Source organism: Elgaria multicarinata, chromosome 14, assembly GCF_023053635.1.
Source record: "Elgaria multicarinata webbii isolate HBS135686 ecotype San Diego chromosome 14, rElgMul1.1.pri, whole genome shotgun sequence".
NCBI classification, from domain to species: Eukaryota; Metazoa; Chordata; class Lepidosauria; order Squamata; family Anguidae; genus Elgaria; species Elgaria multicarinata.
In genome coordinates, this window is record NC_086184.1 from 7,256,469 (window position 1) to 7,275,396 (window position 18,928).

Below are 18,928 nucleotides of genomic sequence, written 5' to 3' on the forward strand. Positions count from 1 at the left end.
GGTTGAAGATATTGCAAGAACCTATAGAGATCAGCAATCCTCGCAGAGGACGCGCTGTGCTGAAGATCTCATCCGTGACCTTCGCAGGGCAAATCATATATAAATAAATAACCACAGAGAACAAAACAGCCCAGCGTGCAGGAAATACTTTCTTTAATGATCCTTATGCTACTACTTAGGGAATAAAGCCAAATCTTTTCTAAACCATGGGTGGCTGAAATTAAAGCATCCGGCATTTGTGCATGTAAATAAAGGACCCTGATTCATGGGGTTGATTGGCAGAGCTCTTAGATCTGATATGAAGTTGCTTCAAAATGAGAATTGGCCAGGGGTTGGTGAGGTGTAAGCGTCTTAAAGCAGGTAACTGGAGTTGTTAGGGGAATAGCAACAGTTATTCAGTTGTGAACCACCCAAAGAGCTCTGGCTATTGGGCGGTATAGAAATGTCATAAATAAATAAATAAATAAATAAGCTGTTCATTTTAATGTCTAGGATTGGTTAGCTCAAACACAGACATGGCTTGCTTTACATTCACATAATTACAGCACCTTTATCTCTCAGATTCTGTTTCATTTCATGCCTTCCCACCCTTCTCTTCTACCATAAACAGAGCACTCAGGTTGACTTACATTTTTAAAATAATAATAATAATAATAATAATAATAATAATAATAATAATAATACAAAATCAAACATTTAAAAGAACGATATCCTTCTAATTGCACAACCCTATGATTGTCTAAGGGCACAATCCTATGGGATTCACCATTGATACTCATAACCCTCCGAATGCGGAGTCTTGTATCTAGTGTAGAAGCCATCTTTGCCTCCACCATGCCTCCCACTCTGCAATTTAGCTAGATGGGCTTTTTCACCCATCTAGCTGGGTTGGGGAGGGGAGGGGAGCTCACACTCCTGTGTCCAAGTCTGGAATGCTGTCTGCAAATTTAGATCTAGGAATCCAAATTATGCTACTGCCCACCCCGACTCCGTCCAGAGGCCAGAGGAATGATCTCTAATTAAGTTACTGAGTACACTTTTATTGTAAGCAGGTTACTGAGGATTACAGGGCTCACTTCCAGATGTGTGAGTGTAGGATCCAAGCCTCAAAATGTTTGGGTGACCCGCTTTACAGCTCATTCAGTCATGCACATCCATAAGTTGTGGCCTGGAGTATCGTGTTGTGTGCATGAACAGGCCATCGTTGACATTTTATTCATTTATTTCCAAGATTTATATACCAGTCTACAAAATCCAACCAAATTCCCAAGTGGTGAACAACAAAAAGGGGGAAAAATAGAATCAAAATACAGATGCAAAATACTTAACATCCAATTATGCTAATTAAAAAGTGGCTGGTTGGTACAGGGAGGCATTATTATTATTATTATTATTATTATTATTATTATTATTATTATTATTAAAAATCTCTTCAGCAGGACCCAAAAATGAAACCGTGTTGGTGCTTGTCTAATATTAACAGGCAGGGAATTCCATAGAGAGGAAGGTAATACACTCAAAGCTCTACTTTTAGTTGACTACATGTGGAATCACCAGGAGAACCTCATTTGATAACCTGAGTGACCAAGCAAACTCGCTCAACTTTCCTATGCGCCTGATTGACCACAACGGCAGTTTTCAAGGGAATCCATTCACACGTTCTGCTGCCAGACATCAAGTGTGCAGGGATCATATTGAGAGAGACAGAGAGAGAGAGAGAGAGAGAGAGAGAGAGAGAGAGAGAGAGAGAGAGAGAGAAAGAAAGTGACGTACACCCATGTGAACAAATCCAAAGGAGTCTGGCAGACTGGCCAGACACTGTGCAGTTTCCAAACGTTAAAATGAGTCACGTTTGGAACCACCTCTTCAAACTGAAGCAAACGCAAGTGCTTTTGGACATCGGTACTTTTCTGAGTGAAAGTTCCCTTTCTTGCATGCCAAAATGGTTTTGCGGGTCTCAAAACCCAAGCTCAAGGATGTGGCTTTCAGGCCTCATTCTTCAAGTTCATGCATATTGAAAATAACATTTTTTAAAAAACAACAACAACATGTGAATGGGTCTGTGTGTGTGTTTTATTGTCATTTTCGCAAAACTTTGCAGACGCACAATCGCCAAATGAGAATTGGAATCGGCACTCCCAGATTCATTTGGGATCTGTTTCCCACCGCAAATATGTTCAATTGGCCATCAATCCCCAGGCAACTGGGCGACCCAGGCATCATCAAATAGCTGTGTGTTCCCCTGCTTGGTTCCTTTGCAGCCATACTTCTACCCCGATCTTTCCACTGTCTTGCCAAGAGTTATCCATCTGTTGTCATGCTCTCTGTTCCTCCAGTATGGGACTGGCAGGTGCCCAACAAGGATTGCAGATGGAGTTCCTCTAGCGAGTATGCAAAGGGGTAACTTGTCATCAACAGCAAGTCAAATTCCACAGAGATTAGAAAGACCAGGCTGTGTGTGCATGTGTGTGTGTGTGCGTGCGCGCGTGTGTGCTCTTCATAGTACAGAAGAACATTAAAAACTTCCTTATACTGAGTTAGACCCTAGTACAGATGTACTAAGCAAGTGATGCCCAGTTTCTTCAGCCTGGGGATGGGAGTGTTCTCTCCTTTACCAAGCTTCTGTGGGCTTGCGGGGGCGGGGAGGCAGAGACTCCACCCACATCTGTCCTGTCACAAACCTCTGACATGGCTTGTCATTGACTCCAAGAGGAGTGTGTATGCACCACCTAAGATGCAGAACCTTTATCTTGTGCCCAGAAGGAAAAATAAGTCCATACTGTCCAAATTCACTATTCTGCTACACTCTCCTGCCCCAATCTGACAACTTCAGACAGCACTTCATGCATCTGAAGGTGGATTCTAATGCCAGAATTAATGTGTTAGTCTGAGAAGTGTCATAAGCACCTCTGTTTGTTGCTGCTGTTTTCTGCAATCAAAGGTCTAGTCCTCATAATTGCAAGCACACTATTTGGAAGCATTTACTAACATTTTATGTTCTTGTCAGAGATGCATAGACATGCAAACGGGTTCTAAGTTACAGGGATGGTCCAATGGCAGTGTCCAAATGCATGAACAAAACCTTTGTGGATTTATGCCAGATCTGCCTCTACAATGTTAAGGGAACCAGCAGCCTGATCCTAAACATGTTGACTTGGAAGCAAGTCCCACTGAGATCAGCGGGAGTTCCTTCTTGATCAGCTTGCGTGTGTCTCTGGAAGTTGACTCAAAAAACACTGGGCTTGTTCACGAGCCAACATACTTAACACCAAGGTGCGAGGCTAAATCATGCAATCCAAAGCACACCTCACAGTAGCTGCTGAATTAAGCAGGATTGCTGAACAAACATGCTTTGGATTGGGCTCAGATCCGTTAATAATAACCAAACACGTATGTTTGACTGTGCTGCAAAAGAAGGTCCACAGGGTTACAGATACATAGGGCAATTGCTAAGCTTGGTCTCATGGGATCTCAGCACTGAATCTATTTACCATCCCCCTGGATCTATTCCCCAGAGCCCTAAGTGTCTCTTGACCTCAATGGAAGTTTCTCTCCCACCCCCCAGTGTAATTGTCATGCAGGGGGCAATTTTAAAAGGGTATTGCACTTGGGGAAGGAAGGGTTAACCTCCATACCCACATGCTGCAAGGACACCCCCCTTGAACTCTCCCCTCCCCATGGCAGTTAAGCTAACATCTTTTTCATTTGTAAAAATGGGAGATTTTCCCCTAAACTTAGCTATCATGGTGGCTGCAGTGGGATCTCCAGGGTGATGATCACATTCGGGGTGGGGAGGGTTAGCACTCCCTTCCCTGTGCTTTGTGGCCCCAGAAACACCCCTCCCCATGGATGGGGCCAATAGAAAGATTTGGTCCCAAACGTAGTAAAGTGCATAGCAACAACGCCGCTGTAGGTTTTGAAAAATAAAGAAGTTTGAAAGATGTTGGCTGAGATGACTCCTAGCCAAGAGTTTTCAATGGGGACTTTGTGTATATCTTCTCATCCAACCCAGGTGTCTTGAAAAGGGGACTAGATGAATTCATGAGAGCCTATCAACATCTGACTGCCATTATGGCCAAATGGGACCCCCATGTACAGAATACCAGTGAATACTGGTCACTGGAGGGGCAGATGTGGAGAAGCACTATTGCCTGAATGTCCCATTTCTGGGTTTCCTGGAGGCATCTTCTAGACCTCTGTGGGAACTAGGATGTTAGACTGTGGTCTGTTCGAGCAGGACTCTTCTTACACTCTCACATGTGCAAAAAAGGCTTGGAAACCAACAGGATAGGCTCAGACATTTTTGAATGTCTTGGGGTTAAGGAGTTGGGACAGCAGATGCTGGGGAGGGGGGGTTCTGCATCCACCCACCGCCTACACATAAATAAACTCAGTGGCTCTCTTTTCCAAATCATCATGCTTCAGTTCAGGACATCAGTATTGTGGGTCTTCATTGCAGTGTTACCCTCACAACAACCCTAAGAGGTAGGTCACTACTGTTTCCATTTTACAGATGGAGAGAACTGATAGTGCACCCCAATGATGGAACACTCACACACACACACGGCTAGGAAGGTGAGATTGACTCCTTCCTTCCTTTATTTTGGACAGATTCTCTTCTATCGGGGCTTTTACCATGCATCATATTTTGCCGCTCTTCAATTTTAATTCTAACTCTCAAACGTTATTGTACGTTGGGGTTTGGTAAGTTTCATTTGTTTCGTTTTTGCTTTGTGGTTGTTGGTTTTTCGCGCCTGTGTTCTGTGATTCTATGAGAAGTTGTAACCCTTTAAAAAATCATTATTCATTGCACATTACCCCAGGATGGGGGAGATGGGGCAGAGGGTGTGATGCATAAGAACATAAGAAGTGTCAGTCTGGATCAGACCAAGGGTCCATCTAGTCCAGCACTCTGTTCACTCAGTGGCCAACCAGCCATCAGCCAGGGGACAACAAAGCAGGGGGGATTCCACACACCGTACTGAGGCTGCTTCCATGCGTCCCCAGTGCGGCCCCAAAGCGATCGTGTCACTTGCCTGGAGAAGCGACGAGGAAGAGGCGTCCTTGCCACCGCCGCCACCCACCTACCTCCGTCCCGGCCGGGTCAGAGAGCTCGGCGGAAGAAGGCAGGGTGGAGAGCGGAAGAAGCTTTTCACCCCGCCTTCTTCCGCTGAGCTCTCCGTCCCGGCCGGCGAGGAAGTAGGTGGGTGGCGGCGGCAAGGATGCCTCTTCCTCGTCGCTTCTCCAGGCAAGTGACACGATCGCTTTGGGGTCGCACTGGGGCCGCATGGAAGCAGCCTCAGTACGGCGTGGAGGATCCCCCGAGGACATTGTGCAACAGCACCCTCCCACCCATGTTCCCCAGCAACCGGTGCACACACGCTTACTGCCTCGAATACTGGAGATAGCATACATTCCATAAAGAAATAAATAAACTGTGGCTGCAAGTCTGGGGCTGTTTCTACACCCACCTTTTTTCCAGGGATGATCCCAGTGCATGCAAATGACACACAGGGGATACGGGGGCAGGCAGGAATGATCCCTCCATTTTCCTGGGATAATCCTTCGGTGTAGAAAGGGCCTGGGACTTGCTCAAGGACACACTGTGCACCACAGGCAGAAACATTTGAACCCAAGTCCCTCAGGATCAGAATCCAAATCTCCCCAAAGCAAGTGCACAAACTTCCAAAGCTTCGTCTCCCCGACGCCATCCACGTCCACATCCCAGAAATCCCTGGATGAAAAGATACCTGGATTGCTAGATGGGTAGTATTTGAAAGACTCTCTTACCTCCTCCGTTTTTGTAGCAGAGGTAGGGGAATCTCCACACGTTGGCCAGGTCCACTGAAAACCCAATGACGGAGAGAAGGAAGTCGATCTTCTTGCCCCACGTCTCCCGGTCGGGCGCCTGGGCGCCAGAGCTGTAGTTGGAGCTGCCGCTCTGCAAGAGATTGGTGCTGGTGTACTGCACGCCGTTCTGCTCCTTCACCAGGATGAGCTCCACGTCCTTCTTGGGCTGCTGCTGCTGCTGCTGCTGCAGTTGCCACTGGCCATCGGAGCAGTCCTGTACAGGCGTCCCCGCCGGGCTCCTCCGCTCGGGCTGGCTGGCCGGGGTGATCATCGTCCTTTCGAAGGTCCAAGAGGAAAGAGAGAGGAGGAGAGACAGAGAAAAGCTCAGCTTGGGAGAGCAGCGGGCGAAGCGCGAGTGGGAGGCGAGCCGAGGCAGGCAGGCAAGAAGCGGCGAGCCGGCGCTCCTGGCGAGCGCCGTCGGAGCTCTCCAAAAGCGCAGCGCAAAAACGCACCGCGGCGGCAGCGAAGGAGGAGCAGCAGCAAGAGGAAGGCATGCAAATGAGGCGGCAGGCCAAGTCCCGCAGCGCCAGGACCCGCCGGGCTCGCCTCCTCCCCTTCTCCTCCTCGGTTTGGACAAAAGTAAGCCAAGGGCCCGCACCTGATCCCCAAGCGCCGCCGAGCCTCTGCGCGTCTCCTTCTGGCCAACAATGGGGCGGCGGAACAACAGCTCCTCCTCTCCTCTCCTCTCCTCCGCTCCCACCGCGCCGGGACCGTCCTGGTCCCTTTCTGCGCGGCACCCCGCACCCGCCCTGGATTAAAGGCGTGACAACCGGCCGCCCAGGGCCCCGGCCGTGCCTTTGGGTTTGGGGAGCGTCTGGGATTCGGAGTCACTCCTGACTTGTCTCAAAAAGGAATGACTTAATTAACGAAATAATCCCGCCTCCCTTGCTAGGGATTCTGTTCGCCTTTCCCAAAGGCGCACGGAGATACTTTAGGAAATAAATCTCTCCAAAGGTATTCTTCGCTTCAGCATAGGCACACGTTAACAAGGGCCGGTTTAGAGATCCCTGGGTCGCAGGCAGGTGAGGGTACACCTGGAATCTAGTTTAGCTAACTAATAACTACTTTGCCTTGCCAGGATCATCATCACCATCATCTGCGGCTGCTGCTTTTGCCAACGAACTATACAAAAGCGCGGGCGCGCACACGTTACAGTTTAGCTCCGCGTGCCACCATTCTCTCTCTGTCTCTCTGTCTGTCTGTCTCTCTCTCTCTCTCTCTCTCGCGCGCGCGCACACACACACGCACACTGGATTTTTGACTAATTCAGAGTAGCTGTTCCATCTGTAGCCTGTCTTTTCCTCTTCAACTTAGTGCAATTTGCAATGCAACTATTCCAACCTTGGAGTACTTACGTGTACACACACTCCCCCCCCCCACACCCCTGCTTTATTTATTTCATTTGCTTGCTTATTTACAATTCTCTCTGCTCAGGGTTGCTTACACAATAAAACAATGATGACAATAACAATGAAATCCTCTCTCTCTCTGCTCCAAAGTGAGACCCATCCAATTCAATGGGTTTTGCTCCCAGAGAAGTGTGTATGGGGGATCAGCCGCTAATACATTCTGCTCCAAGGTGGCACCCTCCAGATGTTTTGGACTATGACTCCCATCAGCCCAAGGGGATGTGGCTAGTTATGGGGCATGATGGGACTTGTAGTCCCACACATCTGGGGGACACTTTATTAGGGAAGGCTCCTCTCATTCATAATCCAGAATCAGAGCGTTATTTTAACTCATCTGCAATAAATGTGCCATGTTGCCTCCATCATGGTATTTGTGATATTACTCTTTCCTCTGCTCTTTGTAGGATAGAGAGACTCACACACTCTCAGGATACCTAGACTTAGATATGTAATGCAATTGTGCTCCAACCTGCACTGTAAAATGTCATTTACATTTGTTTCATACGGGTGTGTGTGTATGGTTGATTTAGTGAAGGTTAAAGAACAAAAAAGTTCAGCTATACATCATGGAGCAAGAAAGAATTCAGCTATAAATCATGGAACAAGAAAGAGCAAAGTACAATGAAATCAGTTTCAATTATGCATTGAACATAATAATGAAAAGCAGGAGTTTTTTTGTACAGGGTTGTAGGACTCCCCCTTTTTATTGTCTAAACATATATTCAATTGTGTCCTAAATCTTCATTCTAATAAGATATGGCAGATTCCATGCCCAGGGGCAAACAAGTAGAATGTCAGACAGTGTCAGAGCGTTCTGCACCTTTTCCCTTGCCCCATTGAAATCAATGAGATTTAAAAAGGCTGAAGGATCCCTTTCCTCTGCCACTCTGGACAATAGATGCACCCAACGTCAGAACTGCCTAGTTCCATTTATGAGAAAGAATCTTTCCTTTCTTGCTACAGGTGTATTGTTTTCTGAGCAACACTGGGAGCTTTCCTGTTTGTTTTTACTTCTGAAAAACAAAATATCCCGCTGTGCTTGGATCCCAGACCAAGGATCCTAAACGTCTCTGGGAATAGGTGATGCTGAACATTCATTCAACATCAGTTACTCCAACATATGAGAATAAACCCCACCACACTTTCTCCATTGCATGTGTGAACTGAGAAGGGGGAAATGGGGGGAGGATACTTTCTCTAAATCAGGGGTGTCCAACATCTCCAGACTTGAAAATTGCAACATGAGACCCACTAGGTTGAAAGTGACCTGGGTTCAAATCCCCACCCAACCATAAATCTCACTGGGTGATCTCGGGGTGGCTTCATATATCTCAGCCTAACATATTTCAGAGGGTTGTTGGAATGAGTACACAGGGAATGAACCTCGTATACCACCCTAAGCTTCTTAGAAGAAGGGTCTGATATATGAGACTTGAGTGGACATTTATAGGATTATGCAGTTAAATATTTATATATATAAAATGGATGGACATGGACACACACACACACACACACACACACACACACACACACACACAGAGAGAGAGAGAGAGAGAGAGAGAGAGAGAGAGAGAGAGCGCATAACTCCTAAATCTGATCTTCTCTCTCTCTCTCTCTCTCTCTCTCTCTCTCTCTCTCTCTCACCCACCAACCCCACATCCACCCCTTGGTCTTTTCTTATCTCTCTCTGCTTGGAGAGAGGCAATAGGCCTTAATAGAGATGAAAGAGAGATTCCACTTCTCATATTTCTTTTGTCCCTTCCTGCCACCACTGGTCAAACTGGTCTCGCAACTTTTACGAACAATTCAACCCCACCTTGCAACATCAGTGTGCCCGACAGCACTGGGATGAAACACTCCAAGCAACACAGTCCCATCTGCCCACTTTCTTGAGGGGGAGGGCAGGATGAGACGCAGAGAACCCAGGGATGTGGCTCCAGTAGTTTGAGCCACCTTAGATGTTGGAGCCAAAGACCAGATAGGAAGTTTCCTTATACCTGTTCAGAGACTTGTCTACCTATACCGGGTCCATGTAGATGAGTGTTGTCTATTGTGTCTGGCAGCAGCCCTGTGGGTTTAAGGCCGGAGTTTTTTCCTGCCCTACCTGGAGATGCTGGTGATTGAATCTGGGACCTTCTGCATGCAAAGGTGGTGATCTTCTCTTGAGACACTGAAATCAGCCCTTGTTTAAGCCGGGACTTACCTCCGGTGGCAGTGTGAACAGAGTCAGAGTCAATAACAGCAAATAACAACAAACAGACACATCCAAGAGAGAACCCCATACACCATCAGCTGCACACTGCCCTGCATGACAATGCTCCAGATAAACAGAACTCAGGTATTGCCAGAAAGGCTGAAGTGCTGAAATGAGTTGTGTATACACCCAGACTTCCCTTAAGTGCATAGGCATGCACACGGAGAGATTGTGCACGCTCACTGAAATAGACCAACACGCATAGTGCGCCAGTTTTAAGGTGGTTAAAAGATGCCCGCCAAAAAATTCCCTTTCTGGGGGAAAGAGTGTACACCAAGCACTCAAGGCTCTGCCACCAGACCCCTCCCTTCCCCCTTCCATTAATAAAGAGTCATCAGAATGCAGTCTGCAAGTTGCTCAAGGTTGCTCTGCACTTTCTACCCCCTGCAGGGAACGCCCCTAATCTGTCTGGTCAAATGCAGCAGTTACCCAAAACACAACTGCTGAGGCTTGGATCCCAGATCCACACTTTGGCGCTTGCTCCTTGTTATCGCGAAAACCACCCCAACGGTCAGCAAAGTCAGCTTCGCCCGCCCTTGCATGGGGGGGCTTGTCTGGTCAAGTAAGTTACATAAACAGGGCATAGTTGTCCACAATATTATGTATTGTTAGCTGTTAGAAATAGTTTCATTTATGGAAAATGTATAACTCTGCAATCGACAAGGGATGGGAGGAGGGATGAGCCTTGAGCTCGTCAGGAGGGGCAGGGGATGGTGTAAAAGATGTTGGTCGTGGATGATGGGTAGAGAAGCTCACCTTCGATCCCTCGAGGGTGAGTTTCCTCCTACAATAAAGAATGGTCACTGAATATGGACTTGTCTGGTTTTCCTGTTCCCTCCCTTCTGGTTGGGTTTTTTAACCTAACACCTGTATTATGCAAGCATCATGTGCATATCTGCATGTAAGAAAACACAGTAAGACACACACAAAGAGAGATTTCACTCTGCTTCTTCCAGGCCTGGCCATCCTGGTCCCAGCAGCTCCCGCGTTTCACTTACCCACCAACAGAGAGAGGCCCTTTGAAAACTCACCGGCAGCAGACAGGTCAACTCTCTCAGCAGAAGACGGCACACCACAAAGACAGATGTCCCATTCCCCCGCGGTTGGTTGGGTGGGGCAAGTGTGGGAAGGGGAGGGCAGGGACCTCCTCTCCTGCCTTTCAGGCCTCCTCTCCTTTGGGACAAGAGGAGCAGCTGTAGGCGAGGGAGCTTTTTAAACCCGTCTCTCTCCACGTGATTGAATTACTGTATATTAATACAACCTCGCAGACGTTCTACCCTGGAGCATCCTGATCACTTCTCCTGACTGGAGAAAGCAGGTTTAACCTTGAGCAGCAGAGGCTGGGGACCTTTTCTCTCCCCTGTATCCCCTGGAAGACCTTGGGATGGGGTTGATCTCCAACGCATTAAGGCACGTTTAAGTGAGTCTGTGTGTGGGGAGCCCAGGAAGCCGTCTCCCCTTCCTTGCCTCCTCCACGTCTTCCCCTTTGAGAATATATACTGTGTGCCGCTGCCTGTCTGTCTCCCCCTCTCTCTAGCTGTGGAGCTTTTGAGTAGAAAAGTGTGGGCAGTCTGGTTAATGTAATATCAGCTGCCCCCTCAAGGTAAGAAAAGTCCTCAATTGGATTTCACCCCCCAAAAAAAGAAGGAAAAAAGGTGGGGGGTCCTTAATGTTGAATCACTCTGGACCGCGTTGTGCCTAATGAGGCTTGACAGCAGTTTATGCCTTTACAGACAGGGAGAAAGGGAATATATCTGAAAGGCTCTGTGTTTGTTGGGGGGGGGGCGGCGGTTGAGTCAAAGAGCAGCAAGGAGAACCTGGTGCCTTTGATTGGCAGCATCTATCACCCTGAGACTTGAGATGCTTTAAACTTTAAAGCCAGACTAGATCAGTCCCAAGGAGAGGTGATGATTGAAAGCTTTTGTTTGGGCTAGGAAATCTGTCTTCTTTTTCATTGTGTCCCCCCTCCACCTCCCCAGCCTCTAGCATTTTAAGGCAAGGCTAAAATAATAATAATAATTTACTCAGATTAGTTCTTTCCTAGCAAAACAATTAATTGTGCCGGACTGATTCAGACCAATGTCCACATCTACTTCTTTTGACTTGTAAAAGTGATCAGATTAACCAATCAACTTTTGCTGGTAGTGAATCTCTCTCTTCTCTCTCTGTTTTCACAAAATGCCCATCCTTGTGATAATGTATGTGTGTGTGTGTGGAGTGAGGGCAAGCATATTACAAAGACTCCTGGAGTATGTATGTGTGGGTGGGTGAGGTCCATGTGTTCTTGTATCTCTCTGTGAGTGGCCCTGGAAGGTAGGGTGGCCATATGAAAAGGAGGACAGGGCTCCTGTATCTTTTAACAGTTGTATTGAAAAAGAAATTTCAGCAGGTGTCATTTGTATATATGGGGAACCTGGTATACTTTTTAATATTTACGGTTTTTAACTTTTGTAAACCACCCTGGGAGCTTCGGCTATAGAGCAGTATATAAAATAAATAAATAAATAAATAAATAAATATGATACCTGCTGAAATTCCCTTTTCTATGCCACTGTTAAAGATACAGGAACCCTGTCCTCCTTTTCATATGGTCACCAGGGCCGGTGACAGACTATTTTGCGCCCTAGGCAAGGTGAGCTACTTTCACCCCCCCACCCCCCAAAAATGCCAACTTTGATTTTTAAGAACATATGTTTCCTGGAAAAAAAATAAGAAGCACAAAACTTGAAACTGCTAAATTTATTGTAAAGTGCAAGAAATACGTCATGCCAATTATAGCAAACAAATTGGAAAGGAACATCTATGTGTCTAAAATGCATTATTTAATAAGAACATCACCTCCAAATCATCTCCCCAACTCACACGCACACGCACACTCAGCATCACTCACTCCAAACAAACACACACATGGACACATGCATTCACTCAAAGACCCCATGCACCCCATTCACCCATACATTCTCTCTCTTTCTTTCTCTCTCTCTCTCTCTCTTCTGGGCGTGTTCCAGAAGTCTGAACGTGGAGCTGCCCCACCCCCACCCCAGCGTCCCTGGCTTCGCTTTGGCTGGGTGGGCGTGGGGTGCCATCTTGCCCACCCAGGCCCAGCTGAATCCTTGGGCCGGCTCACAGCCAACACACGTGAGTGCTGTACTGTGCCCGGCACCCCTCTTAGCTTGGCGCTCTAGGCGGCCACCTGAGTGACCTCTATGTACCAGCCCTGATGGTCACACTACTGGAAGGCAATTTTTGCCCTCATCAAAATAATGTCTGCCAAAGTCCTCACTCTATTCGGGTAGTGTCATAGTACAAAAGTCAATGCAAGCAGAAGGTTCCAAGTCAGAACCTGTAGGTTTGAAAAGGCTACAAACTGAATGCCCTCTTGTAGACCCGTTCTTGACTTGGCAGGCACTGGTAGGCTTACCTGTCAGCAGTGGTGGACATCAGGTAGCACTTCAATTCTAATGCCTTAGAGTGATGCTATCTGTCGGGGATGCTTTAGGGGGGATTCCTGCATTGAGCAGGGGGTTGGACTCGATGGCCTTGTAGGCCCCTTCCAACTCTGCTATTCTATGATTCTATGATGCTATGTTGGGAGCAGATAGGAAAGTACATGGCTATTTGTTGTTTATTCGTTCAGTCGTTTCCGACTCTTCGTGACTTCATGGACCAGCCCACGCCAGAGCTTTCTGTCGGCTGTCGCCACCCCCAGCTTCCCCAAGGTCAAGTCTGTCACCTCCAGAATATCATCCATCCATCTTGCCCTTGGTCGGCCCCTCTTCCTTTTGCCTTCCACTTTCCCTAGCATCAGCCTCTTCTCCAGGGTATCCTGTCTTCTCATTTTGTGGCCAAAGTACTTCAGTTTTGCCTTTAATACCATTCCCTCAAGTGAGCAGTCTGGCTTTATTTCCTGGAGTATGGACTGGTTGGATCTTCTTGCAGTCCACAGCATTCTCAGAATTTTCCTCCAACACCACAGTCCAAAAGCATCTATCTTCCTTCGCTCAGCCTTCCTTATGGTCCAGCTCTCGCAGCCATAGGTTACTACGGCGAATACCATTGCTTTAACTATGCGGACCTTTGTTGTCAGTGTGGTGTCTCTGCTCTTAACTATTTTATCAAGATTTGTCATTGCTCTCCTCCCAAGAAGTAAACGTCTTCTGATTTCCTGGCTGCAGTCAGCGTCTGCAGTAATATTTGCGCCCAGAAATACAAAGTCTGTCACTGCCTCCACGTTTTCTCCCTCTATTTGCCAGTTATCAATCAAGCTAGTTTCCATAATCTTGGTTTTTTTGAGGTTTAACTGCAACCCAGCTTTTGCACTTTCTTCTTTCACCTTTGTCATAAGGCTCCTCAGCTCCTCCTCGCTTCCACCCAATAATAGCCAAAGCTCCCAGAGTAGTTAACAAAGATTAAAACCCTATGATTCACTATGATAGCACAATATTTTATTTATTTATTTATTTATTTATTACATTTTTATACCACCCAATGGCCAAAGCTCTCTGGGCGGTTGACAAAAATTAAAACCATGAAAAGCATAATAAAACCAATAACAGTTTATCTGGTTGAGCTTTTATATTGTATTTTCTATTATGGTTTTAGACTGTTGTTTTATACTTTCAATGTTTTTAATTTTTGTGAACCGCCCAGAGAGCTCCGGCTATTGGGCGGTATAGAAATGTAATAAATAAATAAATATATAAACACAAATACAAAATACAATATAAAAAGCACAACCCGGATAAAACCACACAGCAGAAATTGATATAGGTTAAAATACGGAATTAAAAGAGCGATGTTTAAATTTAAGTTAAATTAGGTGTTAAAATACTGAGAAAATAAAAAAGGTCTTCAGCTGGCGATGGAAGGAGTACAGTGTAGGCACCAGGTGAACCTCTCTGGGGAGCTCATTCCACAGCCGGGGTGCCACAGCAAGAAAGCCCTTCCCCTAGTAGTCACCTGCCTCACTTCCTTTGGCAGGGGCTCACGGACAAGGACCCTTGTGGATGATCTTAAGGTCTGGGCAGGGGCATATGGGAGGAGGTGTTCCTTTAAATAACCTGGCCCCAAACTATTTAGGGCTTTGAATGTTAGCACCAGCACTGAATTGGGGCCGGACCTGGACTGGCAGCCAATGATGTTGTAGAAGGACTGGCGTGATATGGTCTCGCTGGCCAGATCCTGTTAGTAATCAGACTGCCCTGTTTTGTACCAGCTGAAGTTTCCAGACAGTTGTATAATATGAAACTATTATACAAAGATATGGTAGCATCATATAAAAACCATGCAAAAATGTCAAGCCAATTTTTAAGCCATCAACAATGAAATCCCAGGACCCATTAAAAAAACTCCATCCATATCATATGCTGCTCAATGCCTGGGAGTAGAGGAAAGTCTTAACCTGATGTTGAAAAGGTGGCAATATTGATGCCAGGCAGGCCTGAATGGGGAGAGCATTCCACAATCAGGGGGCCAGCACTGAAAAGGCCCTCTCCTTTGGCTGTCCTCCAGATCTCCTTTGGAGAATGCATTCGGAGGAGCGCCTCATTTGATGATTGTAGAATAAATGTAGGTTCATACCGGGAGAGGCACTTCATCAGCTATTGCAGTCCTGAGGTGTATATGGCTTAATAGTTCAAAATCAACTCCTTGAATTGCTTTTCGAAATGTACATATAGGCAGCCTGTGCAAGTGCATCAGAATTGATGTTATATGTTCATACTGCCTAGTTGCTGATATCAATTCTAACACATTTTGCACAAGTGGGAAGAGGTGCCAGAAGGTGCTGCTGCACCAAAGGGGAACCACCGCCACACCAGTGAAGGAAGGAGAAGCCTACACTGAAGCCATGCCCATGGGGGCCTTCATTACAACTGAGGGGCCCACCCACAGGAACGTCCAAGGGCCCCAACGAAGCTGGCACCAACCTTCTACCAGGCTATGGTTAATTGTGGCCTACCTATCTCTGTCCACGAGGGTTCACAAGTTGTGCACCAACCTTATCTCGTGGAAAGTACTACATGCTCCAGAAGCTACTTGGACCTCCAGTGACAAAGCTGGATGAACTGGCACTCCCAGACTGCAAGCACAATCTGGGGGGAGGTTGCTTCCCCTGCTCAAAAAAATTGTCCACCACCTGTATGGATGGATGAACCACCCAAGAACAGTCCTCCATCTTGTCATTGTAAGGTATGCCCCAAAACTGCATTCTCAGATTTGAGTTTGAAATGGCTGAGTTCTATAACTCTTCTATCCGATTGTATTTTTTTTATTTTTATTTTGGTATAAATGATAGTGGGAAAGGGAGGCCATTGGTAGAACATATGTCTAGCATGCATAAGCTCCAGGCCCTCAAACCTGCATTCGAAAGCTGTTGCAAGACAGAGTAGGCAAAACTGGGCAAGATGGCCCAGTATTGATAGGTACATAGATAGAAAGAAGCGCCACCTGATGGTGATGGTTGGTACTTACATTTTCAGGAAGCCCACTGGTGCTCAAGCTTCTCTCATGGGGTGAAGGAGGTTTTCTGGAACACGAGCCCCAGGTGACCTGGCCAAGAGAGCTTTCATTCAATTGACAGCTGCTGTTCTTGGAGAATGAAAATAATATAGTTTATTGAGTCACTATTTATTTATTTATTTATTACATTTTTATACCGCCCAATAGCCGAAGCTCTCTGGGCGGTTCACAAAAATTAAAACCATCATAAAACAACCAACAAGTTAAAAACACAAATACAAAATACAATATAAAAAGCACAACCAGGATAAAACCATGCAGCAAAATTGATATAAGGTTGAAATACAGAGTTAAAACAGTATAATTTAAATTTAAGTTAAAATTAAGTGTTAAAATACTGAGTGAATAAAAAGGTCTTCAGCTGGCGACGAAAGGAGTACAGTGTAGGTGCCAGGGGAACTTCTCTGGGGAGCTATGTCACTATGTGACATAGTCATTCGGAGGCCAGGTGAGTATGGTGTAATGGGGAGGCCTTTGCCTGAATCTCAGATTTCAAACTAACTCCAACAGTTACATCAATTGCTTAGTCAGTGGTGACAGCAACGGCAATTGCTGGTGATCTCTCTTTGCTGCTGTGATTTGGATGACACTGGTTTGCTCCTCTAGCTGTTGCTAGTGAGTCCACAAGCTGTCACCTTGCAGGCCACAAAAATACATGAGACCTTAAAGCAGAGGTGTTGGGTGGGAGCCAAAGATAAAAGAGGTAAGACCAAAATACTCCAAATACCAGTATAATACCGGCGAGTGTCGTAGGGACAATAGGTTGGCTTGGGAGAACCCTGTTGAGGTCAGAGAGAACACTCTGACCTTGGAAGAGGGAGTTGGTGATCCAACCCCAGACCTCTCCTCCTTGCAGCTGGCATGGAAAGGACCATGCTGGCTGCTTCTCTGACATCAGGAACTCAACTTCAGAGGAGGAGGAACGGGGCCATTCTGCTGGCATGTTAACCTTTTAGAATGGAGAAAAACCATAGAAAACTCAGAAACCACCCACTGATTGGTGGTCAGACATGGCCGTCTGGCAAACCCTGGAGCACATAAGAAGAGGTGGGCTGCATGAGACCAAAGGACTGTCTAGTTTGGCATCCTGTTTCTCAATGTCTCTGGGAAGCCCACCGGCAGGGCATGAGGACAGTAACCCTCTCCTGCTGTTGTTCCCCATAAAACAAACAAATTAAATCACAAGAGCCCTGCTGGATCAAACAAAACACTATTCTAGTCCAGTGTTCTGTTCCCACCCTCGCTAACCAGACAAATGCCTGTGGGAAGGCCTGAAGAGGTCATGGGTGCAACTGCAGTCTGTGTGTGTGTGTGAATGATGGAGGCAGGCCCACAGGCAGCCTAAACGTTCTGAGTGTGCGTGCCAAAATAGTGGAGGGAGAGCTCATCTCTTTTGCAGGCCTTTTAAAGACAAAATCTTAAACTGGTTTTTAACAATTTGCTTGTGAACTTTAGGGAAACAGTCCCCGCCCCCTCCAGCCCATCCCTGCCTCTAGGCCTGGATGGAGGAATGGAGGAACTCACCGCTTCCACCAGTCTGCCTGTCCCACGTCATTAGGCGCCCTAGGGATTTTTGAGAGGAGATTTCCCTGTGGGGATCAGAAGGTGTGAGAGAGTTTTCCAACTCCGTCCTATTCGCTCCCATTGAGGAAAGCTGAAAATACTAAGTGGAAATCACAACACACAATGAGGTCCAGAACCTGCTGCACTCTCCCAAGACCTACTGTATTGCTTTACAAATATTAACTGACACAGGTAATAATTTCAGTTAGCTGTTGTCTGGAAAGACAGCAGCTGTTGAAACACAGAAGCTTAGAGTTAGAAAAAGCCTTAAAACTCTTACAGGCCACTTTTTTAAAAAAGAAAAAAACACACACTTTTATTGCATTTCACATTATTATTATTATTATTATTATTATTATTATTAGTAGTAGTAGTAGTAGTAGTATCCTGCCTTTTGCCCAATACTGGGCCTCAAGGCGGCCTTACAAAATTTAAAACATATACATTTTAAAACCCAGGAAAAGAAATGTACAAAAATTAAAATAAAATGGAATATTAAAACATTAAAGGTTTAAAATACATGACAGTTTTACAAGTCCTTAACATAGATGGAAGACCAGATTACTCTCCAAAGGCCTGCTGGAACAAACGAGTTTTTGCCTGCTTCTGAAACCCCAAAGGAGGGAGCCAGTCTAGCTTCCCCGGGAAGAGAGCTCCAAAGCACTGGAGCAGCCACCGAGAAGGCCCTCTCCCATGTTCCCACCAAGCACGCCTGTGAAGATGGTGGGACTGAAAGAAGGGCTTCCGCAGAAGATCTCAAAGTACGGGCAGGCTCATAAGGGAGAATACGGTCTTTTAGAACACTTTGTGTTGTTGTATTTGTATATTTAGTGGAATGTGTGTGTGTGTAAGCCACAGTTCAAATAAAGTTAACCATAAAAACCAAACATTCAAAGTGGAGATGATGATGTCGTGACCATCCTTAATGATAGAAAATTGAATCATTGCAGGTAGAAATCCATCCATCTCATGAACGTAATCATGTCTCCAAATGCTAAAACATTGGGATGCCTTAATGCTTACCCGGGATCTAAATTGCATCATCTGATGATTCACGGTTCCACGAAGGGACCTTACCCGGAAACACTTGATCTTGATGACCCATTAAAATCTGAATAGGAAAAAATAAATAAATAGTTGTCTTGTTACTCTTCTTAGGTTGTCAAACAAAGGATCAGAATTGTGAAAAAGGATATGATATTGCAGCCTTATGGATGAAGGCACTGTGACTGCATGAACCGTTAGACAATCACCCAATGGTTTAAACCATTTAAACCAGCAAGTGAAGGAAGAAGGTGGTTAGGGGAGGAGGGATTTTTTAAAAATGAGTATC

At 46.1% G+C, this 18,928-nt stretch overlaps 1 protein-coding gene across 1 annotated transcript in view; it reads right to left on the minus strand.

The window, feature by feature from the left end:
* The window catches only part of SLC6A2 (solute carrier family 6 member 2), a 72,311-nt gene extending 54,724 nt beyond the window's left edge, over positions 1 to 17,587 (minus strand). Inside the window, exons 1-2 of the mRNA XM_063141422.1 lie at positions 17,557 to 17,587; positions 5,791 to 6,576 (exon numbers count right to left, since the gene is read on the minus strand). Of these exons, the coding sequence (XP_062997492.1) occupies positions 5,791 to 6,576; positions 17,557 to 17,587 (817 nt within the window). The remainder of the gene's footprint in view (positions 1 to 5,790; positions 6,577 to 17,556) is intronic.
* Between the last annotated feature and the right edge of the window lie 1,341 nt (positions 17,588 to 18,928).